This window comes from Schistocerca gregaria, chromosome 5 (genome assembly GCF_023897955.1).
Source record: "Schistocerca gregaria isolate iqSchGreg1 chromosome 5, iqSchGreg1.2, whole genome shotgun sequence".
NCBI lineage: Eukaryota > Metazoa > Arthropoda > Insecta > Orthoptera > Acrididae > Schistocerca > Schistocerca gregaria.
In genome coordinates, this window is record NC_064924.1 from 34,637,160 (window position 1) to 34,660,268 (window position 23,109).

The 23,109-nt window shown below is 38.4% G+C and overlaps 1 protein-coding gene across 3 annotated transcripts in view; it reads left to right on the forward strand.

Moving 5' to 3' along the window:
• Positions 1 to 14,349, forward strand: part of LOC126272898 (lysM and putative peptidoglycan-binding domain-containing protein 3-like) — a 65,213-nt gene extending 50,864 nt beyond the window's left edge. For 2 of the 3 annotated variants that reach the window (XR_007549275.1, XR_007549274.1), the window contains 3 exons: positions 11,307 to 11,482; positions 13,302 to 13,470; positions 13,544 to 14,349. Coding sequence is in view for 1 of the 3 variants with exons in the window: in XM_049976156.1 (XP_049832113.1) it covers positions 13,302 to 13,470; positions 13,544 to 14,086 (712 nt within the window). In the remaining 2 variants the exon portion in view is untranslated. The remainder of the gene's footprint in view (positions 1 to 11,306; positions 11,483 to 13,301; positions 13,471 to 13,543) is intronic. The other variant, XM_049976156.1, reaches the window with a different exon arrangement.
• Positions 14,350 to 23,109: the final 8,760 nt, after the last annotated feature.

The window sequence follows — 23,109 nt, forward strand, 5'->3', positions numbered from 1 at the left end:
CTCACCAACATTCTTTGTAAGCTTCTGGAATGTCTGGTATGTCAGAGGTTGGGTAGGTCCCGAAGTAACGTGGCATACTGGCTCCATATCAGAGCGGCTTCCGCAAGGGTTGCTCTACCACTGATAATCCCTTGAGTCTGCCATCTGAACAGCCTTTTCCACGTGCCAACACCTGGTTGCCTTCTTTTTTTGACTTGCGTAAAGCATATGGCATGACCTGGCGACATCATATCCTTGCCACATTGTATGAGTGGGGGCTCCGGGGCCCACTCCCGATTTTTATCCAAAACTTCCTGTTGGTCCGTACTTTCCATGTCCAAGTTGGTGTCTTCATAGTTCCATCCATATCCAGGAGAATGGAGTCCCACAGGGCTCTTTATTGAGTGTCTATTTCTAGTGGCCATTAACGGTCTAGCAGCAGCAGCAGGGCCCTTCATCTCATCTTCTCTGTTAGCAGACGACTTCTTCATTTTGTACTGCTGCTCCAGTACTGGTGTTGCTGAGTATCGCCTACAGGGAGCAATTCACAAGTTGCAGTCATGGGCTCTAGCCCACGGCTTCCAGTTTTCAGCCGCAAAGTCGTGTGTCATCCACTTCTGTCGGCGCCATCCCGTTCATCCAGGCACAGAACTTTATCTTCATGATGATCCACTCACTGTAGTGGAGACATGTAGGTTCTTAGGACTGGTTTTCAACACTCAATTGTCTTGTCTTCCTCATCTTCGTCAGCTTAAACAGAAGTGCTGGTAGCACCTCAATGCCCTCTGTTGCCTGAGCAACACAATCCAGTAGCTGTTCATCAATCCAATCCTTGCTTACTACAGTCCTTAACGATGTCCTCTGCTCTCTCTCTCTCTCTCTCTCTCTCTCGCACGCGCGCGATTCAGCAGGTCATTAAAATATCTTCACCCTCTTCCCAGAGTCTGTTTACTCTTACTTATTATGTTTCCTTTTTCATCTCTAATCAAGCTGGTTATTGGAGCAAATTGTCTTCTAGCATTGTTTACTTTTATGAAGAACGTACTTTTTTCATTCTTCTTCTTGAACAATACCACACATCCTGTTTAAGCCTTGGTCCATTCTCTTTTTGTTCTCTGTCATTACTGTCTAGCATTGTTCCCTGTTCTTGTTTTAGGGCCTGAGAAACTTTCTAACAGTATGATTCGCAAGTTTCTGTTAAATGTTGTGCTGCAATAGAGGTCAAATCAACACACCTAGTTTACCTCACCCTCTTACATTTTGCTGAAAGTTGGTATACTTATAGTGGACAGTGAGACTAAGAAAAATACCAAATTTCTATTTTTTATCTCAAACCATTCCTGAAATATTGTTATGTAAACTTTTCAAAAACCGGCCAAAAATGTGTGAACGGACTTTTTTTTAAATTGTACTAGGAGCTGCCCTAATTGAGCTAGAGAACTGGGAAAGGTGTCATTTTGCAGCATTTTTCATGCTCTTTCTAGTGATAGACAAAAACATAGCTAATTAATAACCTTTTTCAAAATGGTAATTAATATTTTGATTTAATTTTTTTACAAAAAGTACATAATTGAAAATTTTCAAAATATTTCGATAACTACTTCATACTATTGTAAATCATATGGCAAAATATAAATGTGGGATGATGATGGGTTCATTATTTAAAAAAAAATTATTCTGGACTCTTGTTTTTCACTAACCAAATTGACTTTTAACAAACAGGAATTTCTTTAAAATATACTGAAAGGTAAGTAAAAAAAGTATTAGAAATATCAAAATATCGCCTTATTAAACCAAAACTAATCAGCATATTTTATAATTAAGTTGATTGCGTATTTTAATTTCATACAACTTCACTAACAGTATATTAACCAATATAACAATAACTAGAAATTGAGCATTTAACTACAAACTGAAATAAAGTATGAATAAGTAAAAGTATTTACATAACAGTTCTGGTCCATGATATTTGAAATGGAACTATTAAACAAATTAAATACGCAATGCTTGTTTTTGAGTAACAGGTATTTGTACATAGCTAAATTTAACACAATAGGTACTAACAATAATTTTGAAACAACTTTCTATAAAATATACATTAACACTAACCTGAGACAAAAATTAAGTTTTGAGTTGAAAGCAGTTTCCCGATAAATTGTCTTGGAACTTCACATATTACATTTTAATAAAGCTGACTGGGTTTGGTTTACATCACTTCCATTAAGAATGTATGTTCTTCCTGTAGGAGTAAATGGATTCACTTTTGTGAGAACACCCACAACTGACACCCACAGGACATTTGCATGTGCAGGATAAGAGAATAACTTATCTGGTCCACATGGATGAAGAAAAGTTATTTTCACTTCATCAAGTTCTTCGTTTTTTTCTAAAATGTACCCAAGCCACCAGTTTCTGCCATATACAGTGTTGACATAGCCTGATACATTTTGTAGCTTCAGTTTGTCTGGTGATGTAGTTAATTCCCTCTCCCAACTCTGCATATCACCTGAGAAGTATTTGACTATTAATTTTGATGCAGTGTTGAAAATGAAAGCGTGAAATTGCTGTGTACCTTTGATTGTCAATGCCTCTTCAAGTCTGCTTTTTAAGAATATTTCGGAAGCAGCGTAGTCTTCTTGAGTGGTATATGCAAAATCAACATTTGTGATATTATCTACTGCCCACTCAAACAGATCTTGTGCGATTTGGATCTGATTTTGGTATGGCCTTTGCAAACTTGCACAAGCTGCCGTCTCTTTACTGAACCCCCTACTCCATCACAAGGCCCTTTCCTACGTGCTGTGGCTGAAAAGTGCCACTCAGTTTTTATGTTGAAGTCTTCCTCATGAAGGCAAAGGTTCACGAAGTTTTTCTTATTTTTATACTGAGCGACAGAAGTGTCAGAATAATAGTACATATTTTTTGGAATCTTTTGAAAGGTGTAAACCACAGTTGTATTGTGCTCCAGGCAATCAGAAACAATGAAAAAGCTCATATGCTCAATTTTGTCTTCCTGTTTGTAATATATAACAAAAGGATGAATGGTAATCTGTTTTCTTGTCCAGTGGAAACACTGAGCTTCATCCTGTGGAACTATACTATAATTTTCTGAAAAATCACATATGACAACAAATTCAGATTCCATAAGGTTTTCTCTTGTGGAGTTAAGGAATGTACGTTGTTGCTTGGCAATGAAGTCATGCCGAATCAAAGTCGACATCTTACTACAAAATAAATCTAGGAATTCTTCAGAAGTTTTCTGAACAATTTCCAGATTACATTGGTCAACTGACATCCACTGTCAGAACTGAACTTATTCAATTAAGTTTTCATGAAAAATCTTTTTAAAATTTTACGTATGACAGTTTCTCCTGGGCAGTATTCACAGTTTCCCATGTTGAAATCAACTGATGATGGGTTGCAAAGCACTGACGTACTACCTTAAAGGTCAGTTTGGTCAAACTAGGGCCGTTAGTGAAAAACAAGAGTCCGGAATATTTTTTTTTAACAATGAACCCATCATTATCCCACATTTATATTTTGCCGTGTGATTTACAACAGTATGAAGTTGTTATAGAAATATTTTGAACATTTTCAATTATGTACTTTTGTAAAAAAAATTAAATCAAACTATTAATTACCATTTTGAAAAAGGTTACTAATTAAAAGCTATGTTTTTTTTGTCTATAACTGGAAAGAGCATGAAAAATGCTGCAAAGCTAGCTCAATTAGGGCAGCTCCTGGGACAATTTAAAAAATGTCCTTTCACATGTTTTTGCCAGTTTTTGAAAAGTTTACATGACCATATTTCAGGAATGGTTCGAGGTAAAAAATTGAAATTTGGTATTTTTCTTAGTTTCAGCACCCACTATAAGTATATCAACTTTCAGCAAAATCTAAGAGGTTGAGGTAAAATTTTTAATTAAAGTGTGTTGATTTGACATGGAATGACTCAATATTGCATCGTTCTGTCCTAGTATGTCTTTCTTTCTGAGCATTTGATTTCCTCGCTCTTAGCTTGGCCATTACAAGAAAGTTATCTGAATCCACATTAGGACCACAAAAGATTTGAACATCCAAGTTCTATCAGTACATGATCAATTTGATTAATGGTTCCACCATCAGGTGACTATCATGTGCTCTTATGTATCTCCTTATGGGGAAACCTAGTAGATCCCACTATCATATTCTGGGAGGCTGCGAAGAGGATAATTTTTATTCCTTTATCATTAGTGGACCCATGTTTGCTATGGGCTCCAATTATGGGCTGGAACATGTCTTCTCTTCCAAGTTGTGCATTAAAATCACGCAGCATGATCTTGATGTCATTCTTTGGACACTTATAATAAGCTTTTTCAAGGGCATCATAGAAATCATCTTTTAGGTCTCCAATAGACCCTCCTTCTGGTGCATGTCCATTAATTATAATATAGTTAAAGAATCTTCCTTTAATTCTAATTACTGATAGCCTTGGATTAATGGGTGTAAAATTCATCACCGAATGTTTCAGATCTTTATGAACAAGGAAACCTGTGCCCGACTCATGTCTGTTATCATCACAGCTATAGAACATAGTGCCCTTATTCTTTTCCAGTACCCCACTCCCTGTCCATCGGGTTTCTTGAATGGCACAATGCTCTCCTTGAGCTTCCCCTGCTGGGCAAACATTCCAGGTACCAATACGAAGATCAGTTTTCAACTTTTTAACCATTCATTGTCCAAAATCCCTGCCTTGTCATTGTATAGTAATTCGTCTGGCTTCTGCTCTTTTTGGACCAGAATTTGTATTAGGTTCACTCTACTAGAGTGTGTGTCTAGAGCCCTCCCTGCCCTTTGTTGTGGGGCACACTTCATCTGGCTCCTCAGTCGAGGCGATTCTGGCTTGGGTGACCCTGCCAGTAGCTATGCTACCGCTAGCACAGCTCTCGACTTCACGAAAGCACGCAAGCCCTCTCACCCAGCACTGAAGCTGCCTACTACAAGGCGGTATCCCCTGGGAGGGCTATGCTGTGCTGTGAAAATGTACACATACACGTGAAATGGGCACTACCAAGCAGTCACTACTGGAAGGGCACAGTGTCCATCTACATACCATCTGTGGCCCACCAACTCAGTCATTTTAATGAAGAATATTTACCTATATTTTCACAGCTTGATATTACTACAATGTGCAGGGAAGCAGCTGTAAAGGCACTGGATTCTCATTCAAAAGGAGCATGGTTCAATCTCTCATCTGGACATGCTTGATTTGTTTTTTCTTCTTCTTTATATATATAAATGTGGTTTGCTTTCAGTTCTCCTCCATATTCTCATCCAGTTTTTGCTTGTGTTCTCTCTCTCTCTCTCTCTCTCTCTCATATAAATCTACCATTTATATGTAGTCATCCAAAACAGTTGTAAAGCAGCACTTCATTCAAGCCATAAGAGGGAAAACCTTAATTGTGATAAGAAATTTAAATGAAAGATATTAGTTCACGAGGCAACACAAAAAGCATTTTGAATAAGTACGAGAATGCTCAGTTTTCCTTTTCCACGAAGCTTCCACATAATTAGTATTTCACATCACTGACACAGTTTATTTTAGCAATAGTTATGCTTTACTTTTGCTGCTGTTTCTTGTATGGGTCAGATTTAGTGACAGCATAATTAGAGACTCATCAGTTTCTTAGTAATGTTTGAACTGTTTGTTGCCTATTGGTACTCCTAAATACAGTCTCTTTTGATCCTTGTTTATTCAAATTGCACACCCACTTCCCACATCATGGGATGTTGGTACATATTTACGTTGAATTGGAAGCATTTTGCTGCCTTCTAGAACTGTGTAATTGTTCAGGAAAGATGTTTGTATATTTTTATGAAAGCGGAACATCTGCTTTGAAGAGACCATATTTGTTGTGTTTACTAGCATAGAAATGATGATTACTTCCTGTTTTCTTCTTGCACTCCTCTTTTGTTAAATCTGTAATTTTTATGTGTGTGTGTGTGTGTGTGTGTGTGTGTGTGTGTGTGTGTGTGTGTGTGTGTGCGCGCACATTTTATGTACTGCTACACAAAAATAGTTTGTTCCTTTCTTTGATGTTTTTATTGTATTTTACTGGCTTTGTCAATCTAGTTGCATAAATGTATGGCTCATTTTACTGTTGGCATGATTCTCATTGTTGTAAATGTTGATTCACAGAAAAGTGCCACTTTTTGTGTATTGATCTACATCTACATATATACTCTGCTAGCCACCAAGCTGTGTGTGGTGGAGGGCACTATTCGTGCCAAATTCATATTTCCCCCTCCTCTGTTCCACTCGCGGATCACGCGAGGGAAAAAACGACTGTCTGAATGCCACAGTATGAGCAATTTCCCTTATCTTTGAATGGTGAACATTGTGCGATTTGAAAGTTGGTGGTAATAATACATGCTCTACTTCCTCGGCGAAGATCAGATCTTGGACTTTAGTGACCTGCCCCTTCCGTTTAATGCATCGTCTATCTGCAACTGTACTGTGCCCCACTGCAGACTTTCTATGAGATTTGCTATGCTCTCGTGGTGGCTAAATGTACCAGCAACAAATCTTTCTGCTCTTCTTTGGACCTTCTCAATCTCTTGAATCAGACCTAACTGCTAAGGGTCCCATACATACGAACAATAACCTAAGATTGGATGAACTAAAGTATTGTAAGCAGTTTCCTTTGTTGAAGGACTGCATCGCTTCAGGATTCTACCAAAAAACCACAATCTAGAGTAAGTCTTACCCGTTACTTGTGTAATCAGGTCATCCCATTTGAGAAATTTCGATAGTCGCACCCAGATACTTGATGGATGTTAACGCTTCCAAAGACTGGTCATTTATTTTGTACTCGTACATGAAAGGGGATTGATAACCAGATAACAAAATTGTTGCAGCTCTTCTCCAAGATCAATCAGATGACAAAAGCAGAAAGGTGTGGTAGACCAAAATTAACAGAAAGTGGGAGAGAACTGAATCAGTCATTTTCCTCAAAGGGAGAATTTCATTGAAACAATGCAACACAATGAAACCAGTATAGCGTGGTTGCAGAGTGGTGTATTGCAGACCAGAAAGGCTTCGTGTTTACATTTGACAATTATTGAGAAGTAAATAAATCTCCAGAGAGGGAATTTGAGAATTAAACAGTAGAAGACAGGGTAGTTGTACATCATGGTTAGAAGTAGAGAAGATTTTATCTTCTGGCATAATGGCGATGAATGGGAAAATCTTCACCTTCTAAAGGAATTAAGAGATGACTTTGATTACAGGATGTCATCATCTAACGCAGGGATATTTTTGTGGAAAGATGTCAAAACTGCCTGTCTGATTTCCAATTACCATGAAAGAGTTATGTTTGTATGCAGAAAGCAGAAACATGGCAGTAAAACTAACATTCAGTGCAATATAAAGGACTAGAATTATAATACGGGAGATGTGAACCATGCTGGCAGACTTGCATCTGCTTATGGGCCAAGAAGAAGATTCAAAAAGGCAGCTGTACGGAAAGGTTCCTCTTCTGGAGTTGAGGAGAAATATTGCTGAAGGTTTGGTGGGCAGGATGTCTGAAAAACATGTCAGTCCCAGAGCTTCAAAATCCAATTTTACAGAAAGCAAGAAATTATGCCTCAAAGGATGTAAGATTATGAAATCAATGTGATCATTTGGTCACTTTTCATAAACTACAAGAAAAGTTCAATCTGGAACAAACTCAAAAATGTTTATTTCATGGAGTATTTCCCAGGTACAAAGAAAAAAATAAGACTCTACCGAATTCCATTTACAGGATAATTACTCAGATTCGAAGAAATATTCCCTGAGAATTCCGGGTATGGGAGCAAGAGAGTGCCATAAGAAGTTCCTGATAAAAAATTAACTGTGGTTGAGGCAGCTGAGATATACTAGCTATAAACAGTAATTTGACTGCAGTTTCTAAATATCCATAATTTTTTACAGAATAATATTCATATAATTAACACACTTTTAAATACTATGTATTTTAAAATTTATAATTTAAATCTCAATATAATTAAATTCCAATGCTAGGTTAAAAACATGGAATTCCATGATATTTCTTTGATTTTTTTCCAGGTAAAATATATATACAGGGTGGTTCATTGATCATGACTGGGCCAAATATCTCACGAAATAAGTGTCTAACGAAAAAACTACAATGGCGCTATGGTTGGCCCGCTAGATGGCGCTGCCATAGGTCAAACGGATATCAACTGCGTTTTTTAAGAATAGGAACCCCCATTTTTTATTACATATTCATGTAGTATGTAAAGAAATATGAGTGTTTTAGTTGGACCACTTTTTTCGCTTTGTGATAGATGGCGCTGTAATAGTCACACGTATGGCTCACAATTTTAAATGAACAGTTGGTAACAAATAGGTTTTCTAAATTAAAATATAGAACGGAGGTACATTTGAACATTTGATTCAATGTGATACATGTACTTTTGTGAACTTATCATTTCTAAGAATGCATGCTTACAGTGTGAGTACCTGTAAATACCTCATTAATGCAATAAATTCTCAAAATGACGTCCGTCAACCTCAATGCCTTTGGCAATACGTGTAATGACTTTCCTCTCAACAGCGAGTAGTTTGCCTTCCTTAATGTTCACACATGCATTGACAGTGTGCTGACGCATGTTGTCAGGCGTTGTCGCTGGATCACGGTAGCAAATATCCTTCAACTTTCCCCCACAGGAAGAAATACGGGGATATCAGATCTGGTGAACGTGCGGGCCATGGTATGGCACTTAGACGACCAATCCCCCTATCATGAAATAAGCTATTCAATGCTGCTTCAATCGCACTCGATCTATGTGCTGGACATCAAAATGGTTCAAATGGCTCTGAGCACTATGGGACTTAACTTCTGAGGTCATCAGTCTCTTAGAACTTAGAACTACTTAAACCTAACTAACCTAAGGACATCACACACTCCCATGCCCAAGGCAGGATTTGAACCTGCGACCAAAGTGGTTGCGCGGTTCCAGACTGTAGCACCTAGAACAGCTCAGTCACCCCGGCCAGCTTCCAGACATCCATCATGTTGTAAGTACATCGCCATTCTGTCATGCAGTGAAACATCTTGTAGTAACAATGGTAGAACATAACGTAGGAAATCAGCATACATTGCACCATTTAGATTGCCGTTGATAAAATGGGGGCCAATTATCCTTCCTCCCATAATACCGCACCATACATTAACCCGCCATGGTCGCTGGTGTTCCACTTGTCACAGCAATCGTGGATTTTCCATTGCTCAATAGTGTATATTATGCCGGTTTACGTTACCACTGTTGGTGAATGATGCTTCACCACTAAATAGAACGTGTGCAAAAAATTTGTCATTGTCCTGTAATTTCTCTTTTGCCCAGTGGTTGAACTGTACACGATGTTAAAGTCGTCGCCATGCAATTCCTGGTGCATAGAAATATGATACGGGTGCAATCTCAACACCGACGTTTTTGAGATTCCCGATTCTCGTGCAATTTGTCTGCTGCTGATGTGCAGATTAGCTGCGACAGCAGCTACTTGGGCATCATCATTTGTTGCAGGTCTTGGTTGACATTTCACATGTGGCTGAACGCTTCTGTTTCCGTGGATAACGTAACTATCCGGCAAACGCTCTGGACACTTGGATGATGTCGTCCAGGATACCGAGCAGCATACATAGCACATGCCCGTTGGGCATTTTGATCACAATAGCCATACATCAACACGATATCAACCTTTTCCGCAATTGGTAAATGGTCCATTTTAACACGGGTACTGTATCACGAAGAAAATACTGTCTGCACTGGTGGAATGTTATGTGATGCCACGTACTAATACGTTTTTGACTATTACAGCGACATCTATCACAAAGTGAAAAAAGTGGTCCAACAAAAACATTAATATTTCTTTACGTACGACACGAATATGTAATGAAAAAAAAACGCAATTGATATCCGTTTGACCTATGGCAGTGTCATCTAGCATGCCAACAGCAGCGCCATCTGGATTTCCCCTTCAAGCTAAGACGAGTTTCGTTCTTTGTAGTTTTTTCGTTTGATATTTATTTTGTGAGATATTTGGCCTGGTCACTATCAATGGACCATCCTGTGTGTGTGTGTGTGTGTGTGTGTGTGTGTGTGTGTGTGTGTGTTGATGCTGTAACGTGTGTGTGTGTGTGTGTGTGTGTGTGTGTGTGTTGATGCTGTAACTTACCAAACGAAAGCGTTGGTTTGTTGATAGAGACAATAAACACACAAGCGCACTCACACACAAATTTCAAGCTTTCGCAACCCAAGGTTGCTTCATCACGAAAGAGGGGAGGAGAGGGTAAGATGAAAGGATGTGGGTTTTAAGGGAGAGGGTAAGGAGTCCTTCCAATCCCAGGAGGGGAAAGACTTACCTCAGGGGGGAAAACGGACAGGTATACACCATTTCTTCTGTGTGGATCCACAAACAATGCCCAAACTCTTACGGGAAACAGCTATTAACCCACAAGTAATGAGTATAATGTGCAAGGGCACTATGAATATACTGTGGGACAATAAGTTGCAAATATGGGTCTCACAGGAGGCATGCCAGAGATAAGTCCCTGCAGTCACACTATCCTCTGCGTCCTTGGAAGCTCAGATGGGTAGAGCATCTACCCTGTAAGCAGGATATCCCGGGTTCGAGTCCCGGTCGGGGCACACATTTTCAGCTGTCCTTGTTGACTTATATCAACGCCTGTATGCACCAAGGGGTATTCATTTCATTGTAAAATGTAATTCCCTGAGAATTCCAGATTTTCCAGAGAAATCAGAGCCCTGATTTAGTAACTGTGTAATTACCTTCCAAAAATTTGCTTGTTTGTTGCCTTAGTGCATTCAAACACAATTTTATTTGTCACTATGGAAAAGTACTGTTGGCTGGAAAGCTACTGGAGGGACAGACAGTACTCAAACATATAACTTTTGCAAAATGGTGAGAAATTAAAATTAGAACCCCAGTTCAGTGTTGTTATGTTATGGATCACAGTAGTGTAAATATTAATAAAACCGGGAAATTCATATATATAATTCAGGAAGAAAAGGTTAGAGATTTTAACATTTGGTCACTGTGTTATGAGGAACAAACATTTATTATTCTTTTCGGTATTATGATTGTCTATATTTATTTGGTGGTGGGATTCTTCCATCTATCTTTGCATGTTTGAGCTTTATTTTTCTCCATTCACCATCAGTTTTATCTCCTTCTGTACTCACTCTTTGAACTTAATAGTGCATTTTGAAAAGTACCTCCCTTGATAATTTTGATCAGCTTTTGCTCTTCTCTTCAACAGGTCATCACGTAGACTCAGAGTTAACACCTAGCTGTCACATCTTGTTTTTGAAGGCATTTCCTCTGCTTGGTTTCATGCTAAACGCTAAAATAACATTGATTGACATTATGGGCAAGAACACAGCTGTTTATTCTTACGTGATAAAGTAGGGCCAACACTACAGTTGGTGTTGTCAGGTAATTCATTTAAGACTAATAGTTTCCTGGAGAATGTCAAATATGCGTGTATCATTCTTACCAGAATATACTGCCACTACTGTTAATGTCATATTTGTGACTCCACTCTACATGGCTGGCTGCTTGTAGTATCATCCAGAGTAGCTTTTTATCATTCAGATTACATTCCATTTTTTTCTAAGGTTCCCTACTTCTGTAAGACTTCTTAATTGCCACTACACAATCCAGCCTCATCATTGACATAAATTATTTCACCAACAGTGCAAGCTTGATTTCTATCCTTTAATTTTGCTAATCTTTCCTATTCATGTTCCTGACAATATAAATGTGACTCGCCAGTTTGACTGTAATCACAAGCTTTAAAATTGCTAACAATTGCAGGGTGCTGGAGGATTATCATTTGCAACTGATGTATGCACACCCATATTCAGAATGATCTTGTGCCATGTCTGTTTGTCCCTCTCCCATTAACAGCACTCTGTGTCTTATCCTAACTTTTGAGATACTTTATCATTCTTTTTCATATTATTCGTGTGTTTATGTGACAAAATGTCTGCTCCATTTCCTTACTATTCCTATGATAGTTTTGATGTTGACGATGTTCAGAGACAGTGTTCAGACTTCTGTGTGATGAATATCATTTTAGGTCAGCAACATCTCTATGGATATCTTTTTGTATGGGAAATGGTGCAAGTGAGTGGGGCACATTAGTTTGCCTCACAAACTTACCAGAATTTTGGAAGTCTTATTAAGCAGTTAGGCTGTTCTACATATTATGAGTATTGTGTGGCGAGTGCCTAGTGAAGTATTAGCATTTGATTCTGAAAATATGTAAGTTGGAACTGTCATTATTCCATACTGGATTCAATGTTATGAAAAGGATAGATTACTACTCACCACAGGAACAAATACTACTAAACAGGTAAGCTTTTGGCTGGAAGGCCTTGTTGTGAAATAAGACAATGCACACACGCACATGCGCGTGACCACTGTCTGGCTGCTAGGATCGGGAAACAAAACATCTATTTTGTCACAGTCGGTATAATTTATTCGTACTGCTGCTTTAGGGGCTCAAAGCATTTAAATACTGTGTGCCATATTAAAATTGTTATTTCTTAGGTAATAACGATGTGAAAAAATGCACTGTATGTGTGAAACCCTGCTCTGGTGTAAGACAGGGCCTGATGGCCCTAATCAGATCAGGTTAAATTCATAAATGAAACATCAGGTGCATAACTCCTCTATAGAGACTTCAGAAGAGATGGATGCCCATTTAGCTGAAGTTGCAGCCATCATTTCTGAAACACCACATTGTTCTGAGCATATCAGACAATCACTACCACACACTTGGCAGTTGTGAATTAATGTGAATAGATGACCTTTGACATTTTCAGCAACATCTCTAAAGTAATGTTCATCACACCGGAGTTTTGAACACTATCTCTGAACATCACTAGCCTCAAAACTTTCATGGAATCTAGCAGGGAAATGGAGCTCTTTGTGAATGAAACAGTAAAATTTTTGTACATAGTTTATTTTCATTTATTTTTTACACCTTGTATATGTAGTATGGGTGAGATATTTTAGTTTTAAATACTTCCAGTAAATGACTGGACCTGTAGCAAGATTAGCTACTGAAGTGTCAGACAAAAACTAAGCTGAAGCAATGGCACACTTAGCAATTGCAGATATTAAAACACATTCATTACGTAAACTATTTATGTTTTGATTGACATGCACCTCTGATTTGTTGTTCTAATTATGTTTGGTGTAAGATTTTTAACTTTAATTAAAAATGGCTGACTTCTCTGTTTTTCAGAAAAAGTGTTGCTCCCAATGATTTTGAGGAAACTGAATTCATTTTCCATCAAAGTGATGATAGTGACAACGATTTCCCTTTACACTCTAAGAAAGAGGAGCATTATGTTGAAAAAGAACTTCAACAAGGAGACACGTTACAATCACTATCCCTGGATTTTAATTGCTCAGTGAGTATTTGAAGTGGGTTTTTTCCGAATTATAATTCGCAATTTATTTTGTAATCTGTGTTGCCTGTTGCAGATTGCTGAGCTGAAGAGAATCAATAAAATTCATAAGGAAAATGAAATATATGCATTGAGAATAGTGAAGATTCCAATTAAACCTGGTTCTTTCATAATAGAGAAACTCCAGGCAGAAAATATCAAACATAATGTAAAAGATGACTCACTGACACTGACAGCAGAGATCCATAGCACACATGCGGAAGCTGATCTCTCTCGCAGGTTAGCGGCCAACAGCATTCCTCCATCTTTACCGCCAGATGAAGAAAACTTAAAAATATTTGACAGCAAGCAGCTGGTTAGCAATGCTCTGAGCCATTTAAATAACCAGTCTACAAACTGTATACTGAAAGGTGATATACAACTAAGTGATGACAGAAGGGACTTAAATGAATTAACTGAAATGCCAGTATCAGCGCAAGATACAAGCTCATTGTGGCGATGCAATGGAGATGATTGTGGATTATCATGGAAACCACTACTACTTTTCATCTTGTCACTTGGCTTGGCAGGGCCTCTCCTGTATATTATTTACATTGCAGAGAAAAGAAATCCTACATAAAAATTCACAGTATTTTAGATCAACCAGTGGCATCATTATTTAAGTGCTGCTAAATCTGTTTGAAAGGGTGCTGTAAAACAAGTGGAAACCAGTTATATAAAATTTCTAAGACAGAATTTTGTGTTTCTTACTGTCTCACTTCCAACTTATTTCATCACCACGACCTAAACAACAAAAGGAAATTTTCTACTGTAATCATGAAATATTACTTGTATGTTAAAGCTTAAGTTATAAATACTGCAATAAACTGTTAAACCCCAGAGCTCACACCATTTGTCAATAGATTATGAAAGATTTCCTTCTCCTTCAGGACAGCAGTAGTTAGCATATTGATTTTCAGTATATACAGGATGCAGCATTTAAATCCGGATAAATTTAAATTTGAATTTCTCGCCATATCGTAGTTCCACTGGAGGTTGCGATTGGTGTTCTTCAAAGCTGTAGGCATCTTGTAAACAGTCAGAACCTCAAAAGGCCAACATGTTATGCGCAAGTGCAGAGTACAAATGAAGAGCCATGATTATTGAAAGTCTTCATGCCGAGTGTTCGCCCACTGCAATAATTTGATTCTTCAGATACTATAAAGGCTCCTTTGGGAAAAAAAAGAAATTTTTTTTGTTTACCACTACTACTATTAGGCTAATTACTGTTTAGCTCTACAGGACCTTTATACAGAAATGTTTCCCACACCACCTCGTATTGTCTTTCTATGTGTGTGAGTAACTGTATGTTCACTGTTGTGGGTAAATACACACAGCGTACACAGGGCGATGTGTGAAACTGATAGTGATTACACTCTTCCACTGTTGTAGAAATCTGCTCCAGATGCTGCAGATACCATGTTGAGCTGAAAGTGGTAACCAAAGTACAGAGAAATATTCTTCGGGGCTTTGTTGCATAGCAATCAGATTGCTTTCAGTTCTGTGAAATGTCCAGGCACTATTGTGGATTTTGAATGATCCATGAAGTGACTTCTTTTCCGAAGAAAACATCGAACTATTTCACTAGAACTGAACGCTCCCGTCGGAACTGTTCTCAAGTTGGTATTTATTATTAAATCACAATAGAAGTATATGCTGGGTGTATAATAACACTTACCCTCTTGAAATGAACAATATTTTATTGTTCTACTAACTGATTTCCTTCCATATACACATATATTTTACAATGTGAATCAAAAGCTCGCAATGGCGTCAATTTTTACATCGCAAGAATGGCTCTCTCTAGTAAAATTTACTCATAATTTATATAGACTAACATTATTATACAGCCCGTAACAGAGTTATTGCAGGCTTCTCTTAAAAAGTAGTTTCGGTAAATCAACCGACACTGTCCACCCAAAGAGTTCAGAGGGCGATTTTATTCTTGGATAAACAACTACCTACAGTGGCAGGTTGAACTTTGTTCTCATAAACTGCAGTGGAGCAAAGTTCTCTAAATCAAGTGTTCGAGACATTCTAAAGCATGTTTTGAAGAAGAGAATAATGTGTGTAAAGGTAAATGACAAACTGTGGACACCTGCTGGGATTTAATTGAAATGAAAACAGTTCTGTTCTGGATGGAGAACATAATGTCCAACAAGACAGGGTGCTGTGAATACGAACCTATCACAAAACTACAAGTGCAGAAACTCACATGAAGGGTCAATACTAAAATGACATAACTGACATTCAAAGCAATGCAACACAGGAATTGAATAACATTCCAAAAGACTTTTCCGGCAGTCTCACATAGTTATATGAATGTTAATTTTATCCATAGTGGAGGCTGTTGAACTACGTGACTGTTCCTTTATACGGTGTAGAAAAATCTCTGCTACCAGTCAGAATAAAAGGTTATTTATTTGTCACACAACCAAGTTTCAGGATTGTGCCCATCCTCAGGTGTTTATACATTGATGGACATGTTTATATTGTTGGCAATCACTGTATAAATACAAAAAAATTATTTGTTGGTGACTAAACAGATAAAAGTGGAACAACCGTAAGTGGCGAGGCAGCATTTGTCGAAAATACAGCTATACTTGCACAAAGATGAAGCATCATTATTATAGCTACACTGTGGTGATAGTTTTTCCACTTAGTACTACACTTGTTGCTTTATAAAACTGAAATTTGGACGTAAATATGATAACAAATGCGCAACTAAGTGGAAAAACTGTCACCACAATGTAACTATAATAATGATGCTTCATCGTTATACAAGTACAGCTATATTTTCGACAAATGTTGCCTCACCTCTTGAAATTGTCCCACTTGTATGTAAACATGTACTTGTAAAAAACAAAGATGCTGTGACTTACCTAACGAGAAAGTGCTGGTAGATAGACACAATAAAAAACACACACACACACAAATTTCAAGCTTCGCAACCCAAGGTTGCTTCATCAGGAAAGAGGGAAGGAGAGGGAAAGACGAAAGGATGTGGGTTTTAAGGGAGAGGGTAAGGAGTCATTCCAATGCCGGGAGTGGAAAGACTTACCTTAGGGGGGGGAAAGGACAAAAGGGACAGGTATACACTAGCGCCCCCTCCACACACACACACACACACACACACACACACACACACACACACACACACACACACCCTTTCGTATTTCCCTCTTTCCTGTTGAAGCAATCTTGGGTTGCGAAAGCTTGAAATTTGTTTGTGTGTTTTTTTATATTGTCTGTCTACCAGCGCTTTCTCGTTGGGTAAGTCACAGCATCTTTGTTTTTTATATATATTTTTCCCACGTGGAATGTTTCCCTCTATTATATTAAACATGTACATGAATGTATAAACACCTGAGGATAGGCACAAGCCCAAAACTGGTTGTGTGACAAATAAATAACCGTTTAATGTGACTGGTAGCGAAACTTTTTGTACATCTTATGTGAATGTTCTGTGTGTTATACTCGTGAAGGAGACCCTAATTCATTTATGCACTGTTGAAACTTTTTGGACTGTCAGGGCAACTTAGCGTTACATATTGGGGAAAGGAAGTGATTAGTGAGTTGTCCAATAAGTTGTAGGGATAGAGAAATGATAAGGTATGCCTCGAGAATTTCTCATAAAGCATGCTTCAGAAGATGCTCAAAATTTTAATAACACTGTGGCAGCCCTCTAAGAATCAATTGACCTTAGATTAGCATTGAACATGTACTCTTTAATTGTGAGTTGTATAAATAATCTGATTATTTGGCTGCAAACTTGGGTCATCTCTGACGGGAAGAATTTCATGTATCAAGACATGTTCACTTACAGTCATCAGTTCACAACCTCTTGACACTGCAAAAGAACTGATTTTGTATTGCTTCCCAATGCTGCTAATGCTTACAAGCATTCCCATAACCAATGAGCCAGTCTCTCATTTATTAATCAATCTAGATGTGAACATGTGTTTATACAAATAAGTGTCTCCATGAACACCTTATCCTGCAGTTTTGTTTTCTTATTGAGTCATCTGACACACATTACTCAAAACAGCAACTGATCAACCAACATTAAAAACAGTAGAAAGAACAGTAAATTCACTGCCGATAAGTTACTAAAGATATTAATAGATAGTGATTTTGAGTTTGAAGATAATGAAACTCAGGGGGATAGCTGGAATTCAAATGCAAAAACTTTCAGTGATGACTGCAAGGAATTCAAATACGTTTCGTGGCAGTGTAGCACATGAAGATACACAAACACTTGAAATATTTGATTAGACAATGGCATTAGTTAATCAGGTGAGACAGTATGAACCGTATCCCAACATCTCATTTACAAAACAAGATTCACGAATCCTGCTAGGAATACAATGGACTTCTTTAGGCTTCTACTAACACCTACAATCCACAAACCACCTTGAGGTACATGGCAGAGGGTTCGTCCCTTTATACCAGTTACTAAGGTTTTCTCCTGTTCCATTCATGTATGGGAATAAACTTATCCTCATGATCCCTATGTGAGTGATTTGTAGGGGGGTTGTACTATATCACTAGAGTAATCGTTTAAAGCTGGTTCTTGAAACACTATTAACAAACTTTTCTCGGGAAAGTTTATGCTGGTCATCAGGAGTCTACCAGTTCAGTTTCTTCAGTATCCCCATGACATACTCCCACAGATTAAACAAACCTGTAACCATTTGTGCTGCCCTCATCTATATATGTTCAATATCCCCTGTTAATCCTATCTGGTACAAGTCCCACACTCTTCAGCAATATTCTAGAACTGGTCACATGAGTGTTTTGCAGACTGATTGCACTTTGCCAGCCGGTGCGACTGAGCGGTTCTAGGGCTTCAGTGTGGAACCGCGCGCCCGCTACGGTCGCAGGTTTGTATCCTGCCTCTGGCATGGATGTATGTGATGTCCTTAGGTTAGTTAGGTTTAAGTAGTTCTAAGTTCTAGAGGACTGATGACCTCAGATGTTAAGTCCCACAGTTTTCAGAGCCATTTGAACCATTTTTGATTGCACTTCCCCAGTATTCTACCAATAAACTGAAGTCAACCATTTGGCGACTGAACCTATGTGATAATTCCATTTCATATCCCTATGAAGTGTTACTCCCAGGTATTTGTAGGAGTTTCACAATTCCAACAGTGACTCATTGATATTATAGTCATAGAGTGCACCATGTTGAAATCTTATCAATATCTGAGAGAATATTTATGCAGCTTCTCTCAGATAATACTTCATTATACATAACTGCTTCATCAGCAAAAGCCTGATTTTATTATTAATATTGTCTGCAAGGTCATTAATATACAAGATCAACAGCAAGGGTCTCCTTACACTTCGCTGGGATACATCTGAAGTTACTTCTACATCTGACGACGAATCTCCATCCACGATAACATGCTGTGTCCTCCCTACCAAAAGTCCTCAATCCAGTCACTGAATTTCACTTGATACCCCATATGATTGTACTTTTGACATAAGTGTAGGTGCAGTACTGAGTTGAATGCTTCTTGCAAATCAAAAAACTCTGCATCTACCTGGTTGCTGTGATCAAAAGATTTCAGTATGTCATATGAGAAAAGTGTGAGGTGGGTTTCACATGATCAGTATTTTTGAAATCTGTGCTTTTTCGGATTGAGGAAGTCATTCTGTTAAAGATACTTCATTATGTTTGAGATTCTAATTACCCTTCTTGTAGACAGGGACACATGTTTCTTTCCAAGAACTGAACATGTTTTTTTGTTTGGGGGATGTACAGTAGATTATAGTTAAAAAGAGGGGTTAACTCTGCTGCAAATTCAATATAAAATCTGATAGGAACTCCATCATAGCCTGAAGCTTTGTTCAATTTAATGATTTCGGCTGTTTCTCAACACCACTGACACTAATAAGTATTTCATTCATCCTTTCAGTGGTATGAGGATTAAATTGAGGCCTATTCTCCTGGGTTTTGAACATTTGAAAATGCAGTAAGCATTTCCACTTTTGCTTTGCTATCCTCAATTTCAGTTCCTCTCTCATTCGCTAGGAAGTGGATGTTAACTTTGGTGCCACTGACAGCCTTTAAATACAACCAGAATTGCTTTGTATTTTGTGAAATGTAATTAAACATTCTGCTACAGTACTCACAGAGGGCACAACACATTGCTCTCTTGGCAGCCAAATGGATTTCATACAGCATCTTTCTATCTAATCGTTCTTAGCTGTAGCCCTACGCTTTGTTTCACAGCTATTATGCAATAATAACTGTTTCTTTAGACATTACTTTACAGTGACTGTGTACCATGGAGGTTCCCTCCCATTATGAATGGTTTTATTGTGTACATATCCCTCCAGTGCATCATCTACTATTCTTTTAAGCTTGAGCCAGAGTTCCTCTACATGCTCCTGGCCTGTGTTAAAAGTTACAAGTTCCTCATAAGAGATATGACACTACTGATTTTTTATCTAGTTTACTGATATCTTTGTGCTTGTTTTAGTTGTCCTTTCTTCTTTGGTGATCATTGTTCCCACAACCACACCATGGTCACTGACACCAGTTTCGATGTGGACATCCTGAAAGGTATCAGGTCTATTTGTTGCCATTAGATTCAATATACAGCATGAGTCAGGAGGTTTTCCCAGTTTCTAGATGGTATTCCTTAGATAATTAGGAACAAAAAATGTTAATGAAGTAATGGGATCAGATCCATAATTATGGAGCTACAGTAATTGAAAAAGTCAGGAAAATGTCAGAAAAAGATTTTATTGTAGGATTTCACTATTAAAAATGCACATAATAATCAATTTACACAATTTTGTAACAGTCTCTTGCATTCAGAGTGGATTTAAAGAAAGTGAGACTTTTTTCCCCTGCATTTGAAGGCAAAGATTTGCACAGAAGTGAACCGTGTGAGTAGCATTTTGCAATTTTACATGCTTTCCTTATTGACGTTGTGGCATCGAAAATGCATTATATCAGTTCTTCTTGTGTTTCCACCTAAACTTCATACATGATGTCTTATCATCCACCACCACATGCAGTAATCTAGGGGTGTTAAATCTCAGGATCTGGCAGGCCAGTTGATAGGGTCTCGCGACCTCTCCATCGATGTGGGAATTGCTGATTAAGATAAGCTGTTGCCACATGGTGGTTGTGTGCACAGGTGCCCCGTCATGTTGGACGTACATGTGGCATCTTGTTTCCAGAGGAACATCTTCAAAAAGCTGCGTTAAGTCTTCACGTAAAAAAAGTTACTGTATGTCTGACCATTTAAATGTCCCAAGAGAATAAATGGCCCCAGTAACTGGTCACACACAACAGCACAACAGGCATTGACACTGAATCTGAGTTGAAATTGAGATTCTACCTAGGCATGGGGATTTTCATCTGCTCAGGCATACATGTTGTTACTACCATCTCCTGTAAAGGTTGCCTCATCACTGAACATTATGAAGCGATAGAGCTGTCAATTTCTATTTAACCAGTTACAAAAGTGCAAACGGTTGGCACAATCAAGTGGCTCTAAGTGGTGAACTTTCTGCACATGAAAAGGATACAGTCCATTCTCATGAAGAATCCTACATCGTGAAACGTTCAGTCAGGTAGCAAGGCATCTCGTACTGGAACGAGGACTGCACTCTGCTGAATTAAGACTGTTTTCCTCTTCTTGAATGTCATGTCTTTCGTTTTTGTCATCAGTCTACTGACTGGTTTGATGCGGCCCGCCACGAATTCCTTTCCTGTGCTAACCTCTTCATCTCAGAGTAGCACTTGCAACCTACATCCTCAATTATGTGCTTGACGTATTCCAATCTCTGTCTTCCTCTACAGTTTTTGCCCTCTACAGCTCCCTCTAGTACCATGGAAGTCATTCCCTCATGTCTTAGCAGATGTCCTATCAGCCTGTCCCTTCGCCTTATCAGTGTTTTCCACATATTCCTTTCCTCTCCGATTCTGCGTAGAACCTCCTCATTCCTTATCTTATCAGTCCACCTAATTTTCAACATTCGTCTATAGCACCACATCTCAAATGCTTCGATTCTCTTCTGTTCCGGTTTTCCCACAGTCCATGTTTCACTACCATACAATGCTGTACTCCAGACGTACATCCTCAGAAATTTCTTCCTCAAATTAAGGCTGGTATTTGATATTAGTAGACTTCTCTTGGCCAGAAATGCCTTTTTTGCCCTAGTGAGTCTGCTTTTGATGTCCTCCTTGCTCCGTCCATAATTGGTTATTTTACTGCCTAGGTAGCAGACAGAATTCCTTAACTTCATTGACTTAGTGACCATCAATCCTGATGTTAAGTTTCTCGCTGTCCTCATTTCTACTACTTCTCATTACCTTTGTCTTTCTCTGATTTACTCTCAAACCATACTGTGTACTCATTAGACTGTTCATTCCGTTCAGCAGATCATTTAATTCTTCTTCACTTTCACTCAGGATAGCAATGTCATCAGCGAATCGTATCATTGATATCCTTTCACCTTGTATTTTAATTCCACTCCTGAACCTTTCTTTTATTTCCATCATTGCTTCCTCGATGTACAGATTGAAGAGTAGGGGCGAAAGGCTACAGCCTTGTCTTACACCCTTCTTAATACGAGCACTTCGTTCTTCATCGTCCACTCTTATTATTCCCTCTTGGTTGTTGTACATATTGTATATGACCTGTCTCTCCCTATAGCTTACCCCTACTTTTTTCAGAATCTCGAACAGCTTGCACCAATTTATATTGTCAGACGCTTTTTCCAGGTCGACAAACTCTATGAACATGTCTTGATTTTTCTTGAGCCTTGCTTGCATTATTAGCCGTAAAGTCAGAATTGCCTCTCTCGTCCCTTTACTTTTCCTAAAGACAAACTGATCGTCACCTAGAGCATTCTCAATTTTCTTTTCAATTCTTCTGTATATTATTCTTGTAAGCAGCTTCAATGCATGAGCTGTTAAGCTGATTGTGCGATAATTTTCGCACTTGTCAGCTCTTGCCGTTTTCGGAATTGTGTGGATGATGCTTTTCCGAAAGTCAGATGGTATGTCGCCAGACTCATATATTCTACACACCAACGTGAATAGTCGTTTTGTTGCCACTTCCCCTAATGATTTTAGAAATTCTGATGGAATGTTCTCTCCCTTCTGCTTTATTTGACTGTAAGTCCTCCAAAGCTCTTTTAAATTCCAATTCTAATACTGGATCCCCTATCTTTTCTAAATCGACTTCTGTTTCTTCTTGTATCACATCAGACAAATCTTCTCCCTCATACAGGCTTTCAATGTATTCTTTCCACCTCTCTGCTCTCTCCTCTGCATTTAACAGTGGAATCCCCGTTGCACTCTTAATGTTACCACCGTTGCTTTTAATGTCACCAAAGGTTGTTTTGACTTTCCTGTATGCTGAGTCTGTCCTTCCGACAATCATATCTTTTTCGATGTCTTCACATTTTTCTGCAGCCATTTCGTCTTAGCTTCCCTGCACTTCCTATTTATTTCATACCTCAGCGACTTGTATTTCTGTATTCCTGATTTTCCCGGAACATGTTTTTACTTCCTCCTTTCATCAATCAACTGAAGTATTTCTTCTGTTACCCATAGTTTCTTCTCAGCTACCTTCT